Source organism: Lipotes vexillifer, unplaced genomic scaffold, assembly GCF_000442215.2.
Source record: "Lipotes vexillifer unplaced genomic scaffold, Lipotes_vexillifer_v1.1 scaffold1540, whole genome shotgun sequence".
Taxonomy (NCBI): domain Eukaryota; kingdom Metazoa; phylum Chordata; class Mammalia; order Artiodactyla; family Lipotidae; genus Lipotes; species Lipotes vexillifer.
Window position 1 is genome coordinate 17,953 of NW_006787143.1, and position 16,812 is coordinate 34,764.

At 38.4% G+C, this 16,812-nt stretch overlaps 1 protein-coding gene across 1 annotated transcript in view; it reads right to left on the minus strand.

Annotated features, from left to right (window-relative positions):
• Positions 1 to 16,812, minus strand: part of PARD3B (par-3 family cell polarity regulator beta) — a gene marked incomplete at its 3' end in the record, with an annotated part of 751,281 nt that overhangs the window by 12,470 nt on the left and 721,999 nt on the right. The window contains exon 20 of the mRNA XM_007459885.1: positions 2,340 to 2,642. Within this exon, the coding sequence (XP_007459947.1) occupies positions 2,340 to 2,642 (303 nt within the window). The remainder of the gene's footprint in view (positions 1 to 2,339; positions 2,643 to 16,812) is intronic.

Consider the following 16,812-nt stretch of genomic DNA (forward strand, 5'->3'; position numbering starts at 1 on the left):
GTGAAAGTCTGTACAGATGACTAAAAGAATGACAGGCCTCTAACTATAAATAAGGTACGGTTAGAGCTCAGAGTTCCTGCTTATGGGCACTGTTCGGGGTGCTGCCACAGCAACTCGCTTAGACTCACCCGGACCCAGGCATGTTGGAAAGTTCAGAACCTCACTGATAAAAACCAGTAATAATAATAATGACGATGATGATATGATGATGATAGCTAACATTATTGAATGCTTATTATGTGCCAAGACAAAAACTGCTTAAGACTTAAAGAACAAGGAGCAGAACAATTTTTAAATGCGATTAAAGATAAGAGCAGAATAAAGATAATTCTGAGTATAAAGAGTTACACTTTGATCTGTTATCCAAAAATATGACAACTTTCTAAAACCCCACTGAAAGAACTTTAGATCATTTATTAATACAAAGAGGTCAGAGCCAAAGGAAAGAATATTGCTTATACATGTCTGGGCTGGGCAGTAAATAACATTTTTTTTCCCCTGATATCATTGTGTAGTGGCTACAGTTACAATTACCCTAAGAAACTTCTGTCCAGGTCAAATCTATGTGGGTGAAAATTAGCTTCAGGATAGAATCTTCTAGTGTCCCAAAGAACAGTCATAATGTTTGGCAAAAAAAAAAAAATAAGTCTTAGGTGACAGAAAATTGAGGAGTGATAGCGTTGACTGTCGTATGCTCCTCTTAGAGACTTTCAATGCACATTAGCCATTGGGGATAAGAAGAAAGAAGTATGAAAACCTGTTCAGTGTGGCTTAACACAGAATTCTCCACATGCATTTGAGGAGTGGACATTTTAAACAGAACGCTTATTATTTATTTTCATGGAATTAGAATCAGAAATATTGGCTTTGGAGGTTCCTAGAAACAGTTCTGCACTGGGATTCTAGCAGAGGGCACTTGCCATGGGGTTTACTATGAAGACCTATCTGATTTAGAGAAGGGAAGACTGGCTGTCGTCTGGGTCAGAAGAGACTCACGCCTGGTATCATTATTTACGTGATAAAAATTCAACCCTTTATAAAGGCTTGGGAGGAAAAAGGCCAGCTTTTAATCAGTCCTCTGAATTAACAGTTTTGTTATGGCTGTCTCACAAAGTCACAGGAATTTATATTTTCATTTTATCCCAAAGAAAATCTTGACCATCTTTCTTTAATACTATCAACCTGGAGGCTTGACAGTAAGGATTAAAAATTGCTCCTTCCTTCCCACTTGGTTATTGGAAAGGCTCTGAAAGGTGATCAGTCTTGTGAAGCTGCACTTCACAGTCTGCATAAAAACGCCATGATTTTCCTTCCTCTCTCCAACCTAATTGAAAGTGCATAATATCACCCAGCTGGGGAAATGTAAACGGTAAACATATACGATATATCACGCCATCACACAAAAGCTGGTTACTAATAGGGACTGGGTGGTTGTCAGGACCAAAGGGAATCTGGAAAACAAGTCTTTTTTCCATCTGGAATGAGAGCTCTTTGTGCCTGCCACCCTTCCCCCCTCACCTCCTCCCTCCAGACTTCAAGTTACAGCAGATTAAACCAAGGTCAGTCAATTCATTCCTTCTGTGTGTAATTCCAAGGGTCACCTAACAACATGTATTGACTAACACTCTCTTATACCAGCCTTTCAAGGGATAGGGCATTTTGCTTTTGGCAGGAGGTGGGGTTGGAATCATCTTGTTCCCTACCTACTTCAATTGTACTGACAGATGGTCCTATTATCTCTTTCCTCAGCTGCAAAACCTAAAGATCCTTGGCCTTGTCACCTCCTATCTTTCTTTACTTCATCAAACTCCTATTGCCAAGATTATCTCCTTTCTACCTCTGATCACCCATGAATATCTATGCAGGATCACATATGCCTCCAGTAGAAAATCCCAATCTTTGCAAAGTCTTCTGGAATTCTGAGGCTATCTATAATTACACCCACTTAGAGGTCACCACTCTCTTCTCTGACCCTTCACCTCCAAGTGTCATGCCATCTTCTTGAATAAGTCTTATATGGTAGGGCTCCTAGGAGAAAGGACAATATTCCTTCAAAGTTTTATCGCTAGTTCTCTGCTACAATACTCCTTCAAAAATTGCTCCCTGTTGCCTCATGAACTCAACTACTACTATTCATTCATGCCACCTTAGAACTGTCAATTGTCTTATTTTTGATGGCTGATACCTTACGGGTAGGTCAAAGCATAGCACTTGTCAAGGGTACTATGTCATTTCAGTTTTAATAGATGGAAGGATATATTTTTACCTGCTTCACCAGTAGAGATGATTTGAAACTTACTGAATTAAAACTACATTCATCTTTCAATAAGTTATATTACCTGTCAACTGGCACTGGTGGATGGTATGGCTTGTTGACCTTGGCATAGAGACCCTCTAAGTGGTCTCTCTCTGGAGACAGTGGACGGCCATCCCGAGGGTACCCCAGTGGTCCAGCCCGAGGGGGAGATGGAGACCTATAGACATTTGCTGATGCACATGGTTCCCGGAAGTGGTTTACTCTGGCATAGTTGGGGTCCATTTCATCATCGTCCATATCATGCAGTGGTCCAATTGCACCAGCGGCATAATCAATAAGACCTCTTGCTTGCTTTTCCCTTAGCTCCTGATGTTTTGCCCCAATCCTGAAAAATGCAGAACAAGATGTATGTGAGTTTATATGCTGATACAATGAGAGACTCTCCTGAATCTATGTTAATTCCTCCTAGCCAGTCACTTAACTGTCACTTTCCTGGATACTCAAGATCGCACCATGCAGACATGCCAACAGCAGATTCCACAGGATTAATTTTATATCTCTGACCTTTATTTATTACAGGGTCTTTACTTTTATAGCAATGCTATAGGTATCTTAATATCCTGCCCACTGATGACTGGGCTGATTGCAGAGTCAGAGGCTGATTTTCAGTAACATTTCCTCCCTATACATGGGAACAGGCCATCTTTGGTGTAATATTAAAGAAGTCTGACTTGGGACAGGGATGCATGTTAAAGAGCCCATCAGAATCTCATACTTTGTCTGTGATTTTATCATTTGGTGACTTTGAGCTCTAGTGTATTCTTCTAAAGAAAAGAGCTTGCAAAAATTGATTTAAATATGAAAAAGAAATACAGAGGCTTTCTGGTCACTAAAAGCAGTGGGATCAGAGATAATTTATGAGAGACTCTAAGCTTTTTGGTTACACAAATGGGGATCATTGTGTTTCATTATACAGAGGCTAGGGACAGAGTAAAATAGTGAAGAAATTAATAGGCTCCTGACAGAGACGAATTGGCGCATGTAAGTGAATTAAACACCATTACTGGCAGAACTCCACAGCTCTAAAGCCTTTAGTGATATTACAAAATGCTACGGCTAATCAGCGTACTTACTGTGTAGACTGGGAATGGGAGCAGAAAAAAATACTTTGGTGGATTCCAAATCCAACTGAATTTTGAGAATTTTTCATTTAGTCTGGAAAGTGTTAGGCCAGATCTCCTAAGTTCCCAGTTACATGTTAAAATGGAAAGGTCACTGTGGCATCTTATTGGACGATGGTGATTCGATGGTGTCAGGAGGTGCTCTCCACTGACGAGGAGAGAATGTACCCTCACATCACCGGGCAAACAGGGTACATTGTGTACAGGAGGAGAAAAATAAGACGATGCTGGCTCAGGTGGTGAAAGAAAGACTCAAGAAAGGATGGGGATAAGTCTGAAGAAATAGGCGCAGAGAATATGAGAGGACCGTGGGCTAGAAGTGAAAGATCTGTATACGCCTGGACATGTATATTGAAGGCCTGGATGAGTGAAAAAACAGAAACTGAATTCTCTCAGTATCTTTTCCTCTTCAAATAAAAACAGCTATTTTTGCACATGGCAGCTAGTTTTATTTTACAGAACATCAAACTCTTTGTAAAATTCTTTAAAAGCCATGATTTTTCAAGGTCTTTTCCCTTTTGGCAGAATGGCTTTTTTTCCCCTTTGAGTAGAGAGGAGGGAGGAAACGTAAAAAGATGAAGAAGGAGGTTTAGGACCAAAAAAAACCAGTATCTTCAAGTCACAACAGATGAAAATAAATGCCAGGATACATTACTGCGTATCTCTTTGGACTAGGTCAAATCACGTGCCCTACACATAAGTAATGAGAAGAATTTATATTTTGTGCAAAGGGGAGCTTGACTCTCCAAGGGATTTGGAATGAAGATGAAAGGAAGATTACACAGCTGGGTACCCGTTAAGAGGCCCTGCCTGTCCTCTTTCAATGCATGTTAGTTCCAGATTCATGGATGTTTGTTTTGAATAATTTTTGATGAAGAAGATAACCTGCTCCATTTTGCGACAAAACAATCTTTCCAGGGACGGTGCAGACTGGCTTACTGGAGGATGCTTGCTGCACTGTGATGATATGGATGGATTTCCATTGCAAATAGAGCACAGGACATCAATAAAGTTAGGGGGTAGGATTTTGTGTGGTTACTATTCCTCCTAAGTGGGATGCCTTCTAGAGAAATCACTCAGCAGAAAGATGAACATCTCATGGTTGCCACACGGGGCTACACTTGTGCATTAATGAAAGAGGAAAAAACCAAGCTTGACTTTTAAAAATCACAGAAATAGAACACTAGAATCTGTGTTCCTTATTTCATCATTTCTCTTTTTCAGAGGTCTTCTCATTAATTAGGCTTGCTGAGTACGTAAAGATTCTCAGATGAAAAGTTACTCCATATATGCAAAGCAATATTTTACCTTGTGTTTTTCCTTTCGAAAACAAAACCAAATTTCTCCTCTCTGCGCCACTGTTTCAGTAACTAACTTCATATTAATCACTCAGTAGGTGAAATAGTAATTTCTGTGAACCGTCATTACTATGCCATATATCAGGATCTCTCCGCGTGGGGGAGGACAAGTCAATCTCTGTAAAGGGGTGTATGGAGGCAGAGAAGACACTCTCAAGAGAGAAATGTCAAGGAAATATATATATTTTTGGTCGTTCTGACCTCCCTCTGTTCCAATTCACTGTGAGAATTCTAATTGTTTATATAGTCATTTCCACGTGGATGTCTCCTTACCACTGGGAACTCAACTTGTTAAAATATCTATTTTTCAAGATAGCCCTGGGTAATATCACCTTTTGTTTGGATGGTGCCGCCGGCTTCCTCATTCTCTCCAGCACACTTGCCTTTGAATTGTTTAAATCTCCTTCTCTCTTCCCCTACAAAAACATTGTTATTTCTTTTCTCCATTATACCTCTTGGATAGCCTCTTTTATTTCCATTTCTTTAGGCACAGTTTAGTGTTCAGGCTTTATATTGCCTAGATCTGCGCTGTCCAATATGGTGGCCATTAACCATATGATGCTATATAAATTTAAATTGGAATTAATTACAATTTAAAGAAATTTTAAATTCAGCTTCTCAGTTTCACAAACCACATTTCAAGTACGCAACAGCTACATGAGCTAGGGACTACTGTATTGGACAGTGCAAATATAGACTAATGCTGTCACTGCAGCAGGTTCTATTAGACTGTGCTGGCTAGATTATTCTAAGATTTTTTGGACATGTCACCATATCCCACTTTAATCTGTACCTTAAAAGGTGATTAGAACAATCTTCCTCAAAAGAGCATTTATATCATATCTCTGTCAGATCAAGGATCCTAACAGAAGATTGTGATAAATGACAGAGTAAGAGTATGGTTATTCTACTTTGTTCCCTGAACTCTAAATGAATGAACAATTGAGAAATTGGGAAGAAAATTCCATCTACAATATAATTAGAATGCAGCCATAATCTTAAAACATGCAACGAGATTCAAACTCAATCCAAAAGTGATAGTATATCAAGAGTTGATATATACCTTTGTCTCTAGCAGGGTAGGCATTTTACTGAAAGTAAGAGAAAGACTTCAGAGGACTATAGACAACAAACTTTTACTTAGAAAAAAAGAGAGTTTGAAGACAGGGGTAGGACACTGGGATTGTAGGGTAAATCTTTGTGAGGTTCCAACCTTAGAAGGGAGGAGACGCAGGGTTAGAAGAGACAGATTTCCACGAAAAGAGGAATTTCCTTCTACCCTGAAGAAACTTCATGGAGGTAAATGGGGAGAAGAGAAAAGAAGCATGAACCTGCTTTGTGGCTGATAGGGCAGGATGAGCAGAGCAGAGATAAACACGAACCCAGCAACATAAAACCTTAAGTCATTTAAGAGGCTTCACTAAGCAGGCTGATCTCTTGTTGGGTGATGTGCTCTCCCAAAATGGAAGGCCATAGAAAACACGCCCTCAGGGCAGTGCACCCAGCAGACCAGGCAAGAAGATATTTTGAGAGAACACATGGAATTCAAGTGGCTGGTGACCTTAGATCACTATGCCCTGTCATCTAACATTATATTTTAGTACAGATTTCTAAAAAAAAAAAAAAAAAATTAAACACCATAGAACATGGAATTAACTTAATGGGTGATAATAAGCGTTAAGAAAATTAAATATAATAAGAGAGAAAATATTAGGGGTTATTGCATGTAGTAAGCATTAAGTATTGTGTCAAGAGAAAAATCAAGTCATCTAAAAATCCAGGCAAATTCAGGCTGGCCTCAAACATAAATAAAGACAAAAGAAACACGTTTTCAAACATTTACAAACTCAGGAGTATATAACGCTTGTTGACCCATCTTGCAAAACTACTTGATAATGAATAGCAGCCAACCAAGAATTGAATCCAAATGAAGAATTCAGCTCAGCAAAGCTGGGGAATGACACGTGTGGAGGTGAGCAAAACATTCATTTAAATATAAAATGAAGGCTAAACATTTGTAGGAAGAACAATTACAGAAAAATGTAAATATTATAAACTCTGACAATATAAAAATATCACTACGAAAATCAGAAGCTAACAAGGAGGTGATTTAGGAGAAAGCATTCCTCACCTTTTAAAGCAGGCATCTGTAGTTACTGCTTAAAGTTGATAAATCAGGAAACGGGTCATAGTATATGAAATACAATTACAAAAAACCCAGTAAAACAACAAATTATCAGCAGAAGAGAAATACACAAAGCAAAACTGCAACCATAGAGTTAAAAAATAGAAAACAGAGGAAGCAGTAAAAAAGACAGTAACAAAATATGATACGATTTATCTATTATGACAATAAATGAAAATGGAATAAATTTCTTTATTATAACTAAAGGATCCCAGATATGATCAAAAAGAAAAACACACTACATGTTATCATAATGGTGGAAAATGAGATACAGCCTGCATGTGCATTATAGGGGAAATTAAATATTGTGCAATTTAAAAATAGGGTCATGCTATTCCTATACTAAAAAGAAATAAGATATACATATGGGTCTAGATATTAGTGAATATTTGTATGTATATGTACATATCTTTGTATATGCATAGGAAATGTCTGAAAGGATACACAAAAAATTCATAAAAATGGTTGCCTCTGGAGAGTGGAATTGAAGGTATACTGTTTGCATTTTTATATCGTATATATTTAGGATACTTAAACATTTTTTTAAATATAAAATGTCCCTTACAAATACTTACTAACTGTTGTAGTGAATCAAAATGGAAACAGAACAAAACAAAACACTAAACAGGTACCAGCGGGCATCCTTTGTCTTCCAAACCTGATTTCTTATGACTCCATTATCAACTCAGTTATGATAATAATTCTCTTCAAATTACTATTCATTGAACATTTATTTGGTCCCTTCCAAATCAACTGCTTTGGCCTAGAGTACCCATCCTCCACCAATCAACTATGGAGATGAGGCTAAACTCACTCATTTACAGCTCCTCATAGACCTCAATAACTCGCCTCCTCCTCTCCTACTTATGTATCCAGTAAATTCTCTATTAATCTGCAGTTGTTATACGCTACTTTGTAAATAAACAAAACAAAATAAAAATCTTTTATTGATGCATTTCTGGATATTCTGCTTCTATAACTAGCCTACAAGCTCCTTGAGTGTCATGTTTTTCTTTCTGCTTATTTTGGCTGATTGGTTTATTCACTCATAGCTACTGATATTGTACTGTATACCAGAAAGAAAAAAGGAACAATTATCAGTCCCTGGCTCATTATCAAGGAGATATAAACAAGTAATAACAATTCATTGGGAAAACAAAGATACTGCATGTACAAAGGGTAAGAGTCAATTCAGCTTAAGGGTTTTGAGGAAGAATCATGAAGGCAGTGCCACATGAACTGGGCTTTGAAGGAACTTATTCCAGGCGCAGGGAAGAGATATGGAAGTGGTGTGAGGCACTCAGTCAGAGAGAGGGACACACGCAAATGGGCACAGATACGCATGATTTACCTAACGCCTGGGTGTAAGTCTGATGTGGTGGGACACACTGGCTCGAGTTATCCACCTACAGCTCCACCACCAAAGTAACACACTTAGTAAAAGTTATCGGCAAACTTCTATTAGGTTTATGTAAGTTTGCCTAATATTAAAATTTTTGGTGAGGAAAATCCTATTACAACTTTTTTGTTGGTTTAACCATTCATTATAAAATGAAAGAAAGATACTTATTCATACAAAACAAATCTATGGATTAAAGAACTGGTATAAAGCAAACATATCTGTATCTATTACTGAGGTCAAGAACTCGACTTTTGTGAGATACCCCAGGAGGTCTCCATGTGTTCCCTCTTCATCACAAGCACGTCTATATTATATAAGTAACTCCTTTCCTCCACATTAAGAATCCTGTTTCTCAAGACACAGAAAATGCTGGAACTACGCATCACATGGTTACAGCACGCTTTATATTACACATATAATAGTTTCAAAATAACAATACCAACAGCACCACTGGTATGATTATTAAAAAGAGTTAAACTTCTCTTTTTATAAGCTCTTCCCCTCATCCCTCCATTTTTGCAGTTGTACTATATTTACATTGTTGAAGCATATAGCTGCTACATACTATACTTCTACTCAACTCTCATTTAATCTTGGTTCTATAAGTAACTCATAAGGACCACAACCCTAATGTCAATGAACATGCAGTCATTTCTAGACTCCTCAGGAAGAACTCATGGGATCGTGTTGCTTAAGTTGACAACAGTATACCCTTTATATTTGAAAGCCAGTTTTCCTGGATATAAAATTATTGGCTCACCTTTTTCTCTTGACTATTTAAAACATGTGACTCCATCCTCTATTTTCTATGACAAAGTGTTACTGATGAAAAGTTGGAGGACCGTCTACTTTTACTTGTCATAAATTACTTATAAACAACTTGCTCTTTTTGCTTATCTGGTCAAATTATTTTATTTGCTTTTTTTTAAAGTCTAATAATATTACTAGAAAAGTCATTTCGGTTTGATAACTCTTTCAGTATGTACTTTTACATATACTTTTAAATTTTATATCAGGGAAGTTTCTTGAATTATAGCTTTTATTATTAATGTTGTGTGATACACGTTGGAAATAAAAAATCAATTGTGTTTTTATATACTAACAGTGAGCAATCAGACAAGAAAACAATACCATTTAAAATAGGATTAAAGACTATTACAAACTTAAGGATAAATTTAAGAAAAGACACTGAAAACAATAAAATACTGATGAGAGAAACTAAAGAGGATCTAAATCAGTGGAGAGTTATATCTTGTTTGTGAATCAGAAAACTCAATTATTAAATGACAATTCATCCAAATTGTTCTACAGGCTGAATGTCATCCCAACCAAACTCCTAGCAGGTTTATTTTCCATAGTTATGTGATTTTAAAATTTATTTGGAAAGTTAAAGGGCCAAGAATAACCAAAACACTTAGCAAAATAAGAATAAAGTTGGAAGACTTACACTATTAGCTTCAAGACCTACTACAAAGCTTCTGTAGTAAGCCAAAGGTTAGACATATAAATGAACAGAACAGAAAACAGAGTCCAGTAACAGACTCATACGTATTCAGTGAAATGACTTACAACAAAAGTGCCAAAAAATTCTATTAAGAAAGGACAATTTCTTCGACAAGTGTTACTGAAAAAACTAGATATCCATAAGGGAAATAAGAACCTTGTGCCTTACATTATACCATAACAAAAATCAATTCAAGATGTAAGATAGGCCTGAACATGAAGGCTATCACAATAAAACTATTAGAATAAAATAAAAGAGAGTATCTTTACCGCCTTGGGGAAGGCCAATAGAGAACAAAGAAAGCATGAGCCATAAAAGAAAAAACTGGTAAATTCGACTTCATTAAAATCAAAACCTTCTCATTAAAACAAATCAAGAAAATGACAGGCAAATGAGAGAAAATATTTGCAGCACACATATCTAACAAACGATTTGTATCAAATTTATTGAAAAAAATAATTGCAACTCAATAATAAAAAGAAAAATGACCCAGTTGGAACTGGGCAAAAGGCTTCTACAGATACATTACAAAATACGATCTAGAAATGCCCAATAAGCAAATGAAAAAGTGCTCAGCATTATAGGTCACCTGAGAAATGCAAATTAAAACCACAAAGAGGGCTTCCCTGGTGGTGCAGTGGTTGAGAGTCCGCCCGCCGATGCAGGGGACACGGGTTCGTGCCCCGGTCCGGGAAGATCCCACACGCTGCGGAGCGGCTAGGCCCGAGAGCCATGGCCGCTGAGCCTGCGTGTCCAGAGCCTGAGCTCTGCAACAGGAGGGGCCACAACAGTGAGAGGCCCGCAAACCCAAGGGGGAAAAAAAGAAAACCACAAAGAGACACCCCTACTAAAATGAAAAAGAATGACAGCATCAAATGTTGGGAAGGATGTGGAGCATCTGGAAATTTCATATACAGCTGGTGGATGTATAACACAATATAATCCCTTTGGGAAAAGATGTGGGATTTTGTCATAAAACTAGACATACACTGAAGCTATGACCCAACAGTTTACCTCTCAGTTACTAATACAAGAGAAATGACAACATATTTCCACAAAAATCCTTGAAGAATGCCCAGTAGTAACTTTATTCATCAAAGCAAAAAATGGAAATAACTCAGATTCATCAGTAGGAGAATGTATAACCAAACAATGGTATATTCATACAATAGAATATAAATCAGCAATAACAAAAAATAAACTATGTAGTAAAATACTCAAGAATAGGGGTGAATATCAAAATTATCACGCTTAGTGGAAGAAACCGGACACAAAGGAAGAACTTACTGTACAATTCCAATTATAAGACATGCTAGGGCTTCCCTGGTGGCGCAGCGGTTGAGAGTCCACCTGCCAATGCAGGGGACGCGGGTTCGTGCCCCGGTCTGGGAAGATCCCACATGCCGCGGAGCGGCTGGGCCCGTGAGACATGGCCACTGAGCCTGCACGTCCAGAGCCTGTGCTCCGCAACGGAAGAGGCCACAGCAGTGAGAGGCAAGCGTACCACAAAAAAAAAAAAAGAAAAAAGAAATGCTAGACCAGGCAAAACAATCCTATGATGACCAGGAACCAATATGGCGGAGCAGAAGGACGTGCTCTCACTCCCTCTTGTGAGAACACCAGAATCACAACGAGCTGCTGGACAATCATCGACAGGAAGACACTGGAACTCACCAAAAAAGATACCCCACATCCAAAGACAAAGGAGAAGCCACAAAGAGACAGTAGGAGGGGCGCAATCACAGTAAAATCAAATCCCATAACTGGTGGATGGGTGACTCACAGACTGGCGAAACTTATACCACAGAAGTCCAACCACTGGAGTGAAGGTTCTAAGCCCCAAGTCAGGCTTCCCAACCTGGGGGTCTGGCAAAGGGAGGAGGAATTCCTAGAGAATCAGACTTTGAAGCCTAGTGGGAATTGACTGCAGGACTTTGAGAGGACTAGGGGAAACAGAGACTCCATTCTTGGAGGGCAAACACAAAGCAGTGTGTGCACTGGGACCCAGGGGAAGAAGCAGTGACCCCAGGGTAGACTGAACCAGACCTACTTGCTAGTGTCGGAGGGTCTCCTGCAGAGGTGGGGGGTGGCTCTGTTTCACCGTGGGGACAAGGACACTGGCAGCAGAAGTTCTGGGAAGTACTCCTCGGCGTGAGCCTTCCAAGAGTCTGTTGTTAGCGCCACCAAAGAGCCCAGGTAGGCTCCAGTGTTGGGTTGCCTCAGGCCAAACAATCAACAGGGAGGGAATTAAACTTTTACTGAGCTGTGCCCACCAGAGCAACAGTCAGCTCTACCCACCACCAGTCCTCCCATCAAGCCTCTTAGATAGCCTCATCCACCACCAGCGGGCAGACAGCAGAAGCAAGAAGAACTACAATCCTGCAGCCTGTGGAACAAAAACCACATTCATAGAAAGATAGACAAGATCAAAAGGCAGAGGGCTATATACCAGATGAAGGAACAAGGTAAAACCCAAGAAAAACAACTAAATGAAATGGAGATAGGCAACCTTCCAGAAAAAGAATTCAGAATGATGATAGTGAAGATGATCCAGGACCTCGGAAAAAGAGTGGAGGAAAAGATCGAGAAGATGCAAGAAATGTTTAACAAAGACCTAGAAGAATTCAAGAACAAACAAACAGAGATGAACAATACAATAACTGAAATGAAAACTACACTCCAAGGAATCAATAGCAGAATAACTGAGGCAGAAGAACGGATAAGTGATCTGGAAGACAGAATGGTGGAATTCACTGCTGTGGAGCAGACTAAAGAAAAAAGAATGAAAAGAAATGAAGACAGCCAAAGAGACCTCTAGGACAACAATAAATGCAACAACATTCACATTATAGGGGTCCCAGAAGGAGAAGAGAGAGAGAAAGGACCAGAGAAAATATGTGAAGAGATTATAGTCGAAAACTTCCCTAACATGGGAAAGGAAAGAGCCACCAAAGTCCAGGAAGTGCAGAGGGTCCCACACAGGACACACCCAAGGAGAAACAGGCTGAGACACATAGTAATCAAGTTAGCAAAAATTAAAGACAAAGAAAAATTATTGAAAGCAGCAAGGGAATAACGACAAATAACATACAAGGGAACTCCCATAAGGTTAACAGCTGGTTTCCCAGCAGAAACTCTAGAAGCCAGAAGGGAGTGGCATGATATACTTAAAGTGATGTAAGGGAAGAAACTACAACCAAGATTACTCTACCCAGCAAGGATCTCATTCACATTCGATGGAGAAATCAAAAGCTTTACAGACAAGCAAAAGCTAACAGAATTCAGCACCACCAAACCAGCTCTACAACAAATGCTAAAGGAAATTCTCTAAGTGGGAAACACAAGAGAAGAAAAGGACCTACAAAAACAAACCCAAAACAATTAAGAAAATGGTCATAGGAACATACGTATCGATAATTACCTTAAACGTGAATGCATTAAATGCTCCAACCAAAAGACACAGGCTTGTTGAATGGATACAAAAAAAAGACCCATATATATGCTGTCTACAAGAGACCCACTTCAGACCTAGGAACACATACAGACTGAAAGTGAGGGGATGGAAAAAGGTATTCCATGCAAATGGAAATCAAAAGAAAGCTGGAGTAACAATACTCATGTCAGATAAAATAGACTTTAAAATAAAGAATGTTACAAGAGACAAGGAAGGACACTACGTAATGATCAAGGGATCAATCCAAGAAGAAGATATAACAAATATAATATGTATGCACCCAACACAGGAGCACCTCGATACATAAGGCAACTGCTAACAGATATAAAAGAGGAAATCGACAGTAACACAATAATAGTGGGGGACTTTAACACCTCACTTACACCAATGGACAGACCATCCAAAATGAAAATAAAAAAGGAAACAGAAGCTTTAAATGACACAATACACCAGATGGATTTAACTGATATTTATAGGACATTCCATTCCAAAACAGCAGATTACACTTTCTTCTCAAGTGCACATGGAACATTCTCCAGGATAGATCACATCTTGGGTCACAAATCAAGCCTCAGTAAATTTAAGAAAATGGAAATCATATCAAGCATCTTTTCTGACCACAACGTTATGAGATTAGAAATGAATTACAGAGAAAAAAACGTAAAAAACAAACACATGGTGGTTAAACAATATGTTACTAAATAACCAAGAGATCACTGAAGATATCAAAGAGGAAATCAAAAAATACCTAGAGACAAATGACAATGAAAAAACGACGATCCAAAACCTATGGGATGCAGCAAAAGTATCTCTAAGAGGGAGGTTTATAGCTATACAAGCCTACCTCAAGAAACAAGAAAAATCTCAAGTAAACAATCTAACCTTACACCTAAACAAACTAGAGAAAGAAGAACAAACAAAACCCAAAGTTAGCAGAAAGAAAGAAATCATAAAGATCAGAGCAGAAATAAAGGAAATAGAAACAAAGAAAACTATAGCAAAGATCAATAAAACTAAAAGCTGGTTCTTTGAGAAGATAAACAAAATTGATAAACCATTAGCCAGACTCTTCAAGAAAAAGAGGCAGAGGACTCAAATCAATAAAATAAGAAATGAAAAAGGAGAAGTTACAACAGACACTGTAGAAATACACAGAATCCTAAGAGACTACTACAAGCAACTTTATGCCAATAAAATAGACAACCTGGAAGAAATGGACAAATTTGTAGAAAGGTATAACCTTCCAAAACTGAACCAGGAAGAAACAGAAAATATGAACAGACAAATCACAATAATGAAATTGAAATTGTGATTAAAAATCTTCCAACAAACAAAAGTCCAGGACCAGATGGCTTCACAGGTGAATTCTACCAAACATTTAGAGAAGAGCTAACACCCATCCTTCTCAAACTCTTCCAAAAATTGCAGAGGAAGGATGGTGAGGCCACCATCACCCTGAAAACAAAACCAAACAAAGATACTGCAAAAAAAAGAAAATTACAGACCAATATCATTGATGAATATGTATGCAAAATACTCAGCAAAATACCAGCAAACACAATCCAACAACACATTAAAAGGATCATATACCACGATCAAGTGGGATTTATCCCAGGGATGCAAGGATTCTTCAATATACGCAAATCAATCAATGTGATACACCATATTAACAAACTGAAGAATAAAAACCATATGATCATCTCAATGGATGCAGAAAAAGCTTTTGACAAAATTCAACACCCATTTATGATAAAAACTCTCCAGAAAGTGAGCATAGAGGGAACCTACCTCAACATAATAAAGGCCATCTACGACAGGCCCACAGCAAACATCATTCTCAATGGTGAAAAACTGAAAGCATTTCCTCTAAGATCAGGAACGACACAAGGATGTCCACTCTCACCACTATTATTCAACAGTTTTGGAAGTCCTAGCCACGGCAATCAGAGAAGAATAAGAAATAAAAGGAATCAAATTGGAAAAGAAGAAGTAAAACTGTCACTGTTTGCAGATGACATGATACTATACATAAGGAATCCTAAAGATGCCACCAGAAAACGGCTAGAGCTAATCAATGAATTTGGTAAAGCTGCAGGATACAAAATTAATGCCCAGAAATCTCTTGCTTTCCTATACACTAATGATGAAAAATATGAAAGAGAAATTAAGGAAACACTCGCATTTACCATTGCAACTAAAAGAATAAAATACCTTGGAATAAACCTACCTAGGGAGACAAAAGAGCTGTATGCAGAAAACTATAAGACACTGACGAAAGAAATTAAAGATGATACCAACAGATGGAGAGATACACCATGTTCTTGGACTGGAAGAATCAATATTGTGAAAATGACTCTACTACCCAAAGCAAACTACAGATTCAATGCAATCCCTATCAAATTACCAATGGCATTTTTTACGGAACTAGAACAAAAAATCTTAAAATTTGTATGGAGACACAAAAGACGCCGAATAGCCAAAGCAGTCTTGTGGGAAAAAAACGGAGCTGGAGGAATCAGACTCTCTGACTTCAGACTATACTACAAATCTACAGTAATCAAGACAATATGGTACTGGCACAAAAACAGAAACATAGATCAATGGAACAAGATAGAAAACCCAGAGATAAACCCACGCACCTATGGTCAACTAATCTGTGACAAAGGAGGCAAAGATATACAATGGAGAAAAGACAGTCTCTTCAATAAGTGGTGCCGGGAAAACTGGACAGCTACACGTAAAAGAATGAAATTAGAACACTCCATAACACCACACACAAAAATAAACTCAAAATGGATTTGAGACCTAAGTGTAAGACCAGACACTATAAAACTCTCAGAGGAAAACATAGGAAGAACACTCTCTGACATAAATCACAGCAAGATCTTTTTTGATACACCTCCTAGAGTAATGGAAAAAAAAACAAAAATAAACAAATGGGACCTAATGAAACTTCGAAGCTTTTGCATAGCAAAGGAAACCATAAAGAAGACGAAAAGGGCTTCCCTGGTGGCCCAGTGATTGAGAGTCCGCCTGCCGATGCAGGGGACGCGGGTTCGTGCCCCGGCCCGGGAGGATCCCACATGCCACAGAGCGGCTGGGCCCGTGAGCCATGGCCGCTGATCCTGCGCGTCCGGAGCCTGTGCTCCGCAATGGGAGAGCCCACAACAGTGAGAGGTCCGCATACCGCAAAAAAAAAAAAGGAATCCAAATTGGAAAAGAAGAGTTAAAACTGTCATTGTTTGCAGATGACACGATACTATACATACAGAATCCTAAAGATGCTACCAGAAAACTACAAGAGCTAATCAATGAATTTGGTAAAGTAGCCGGATACAAAATTAATGCACATAAATCTCTTGCATTCCTGTACACTAATGATGAAAAATTGGAAAGTGAAATTAAGGAAACACTCCCTTTTACCATTGCAACAAAAAGAATAAAATACCTAGGAATAAACCTACCTAGGGA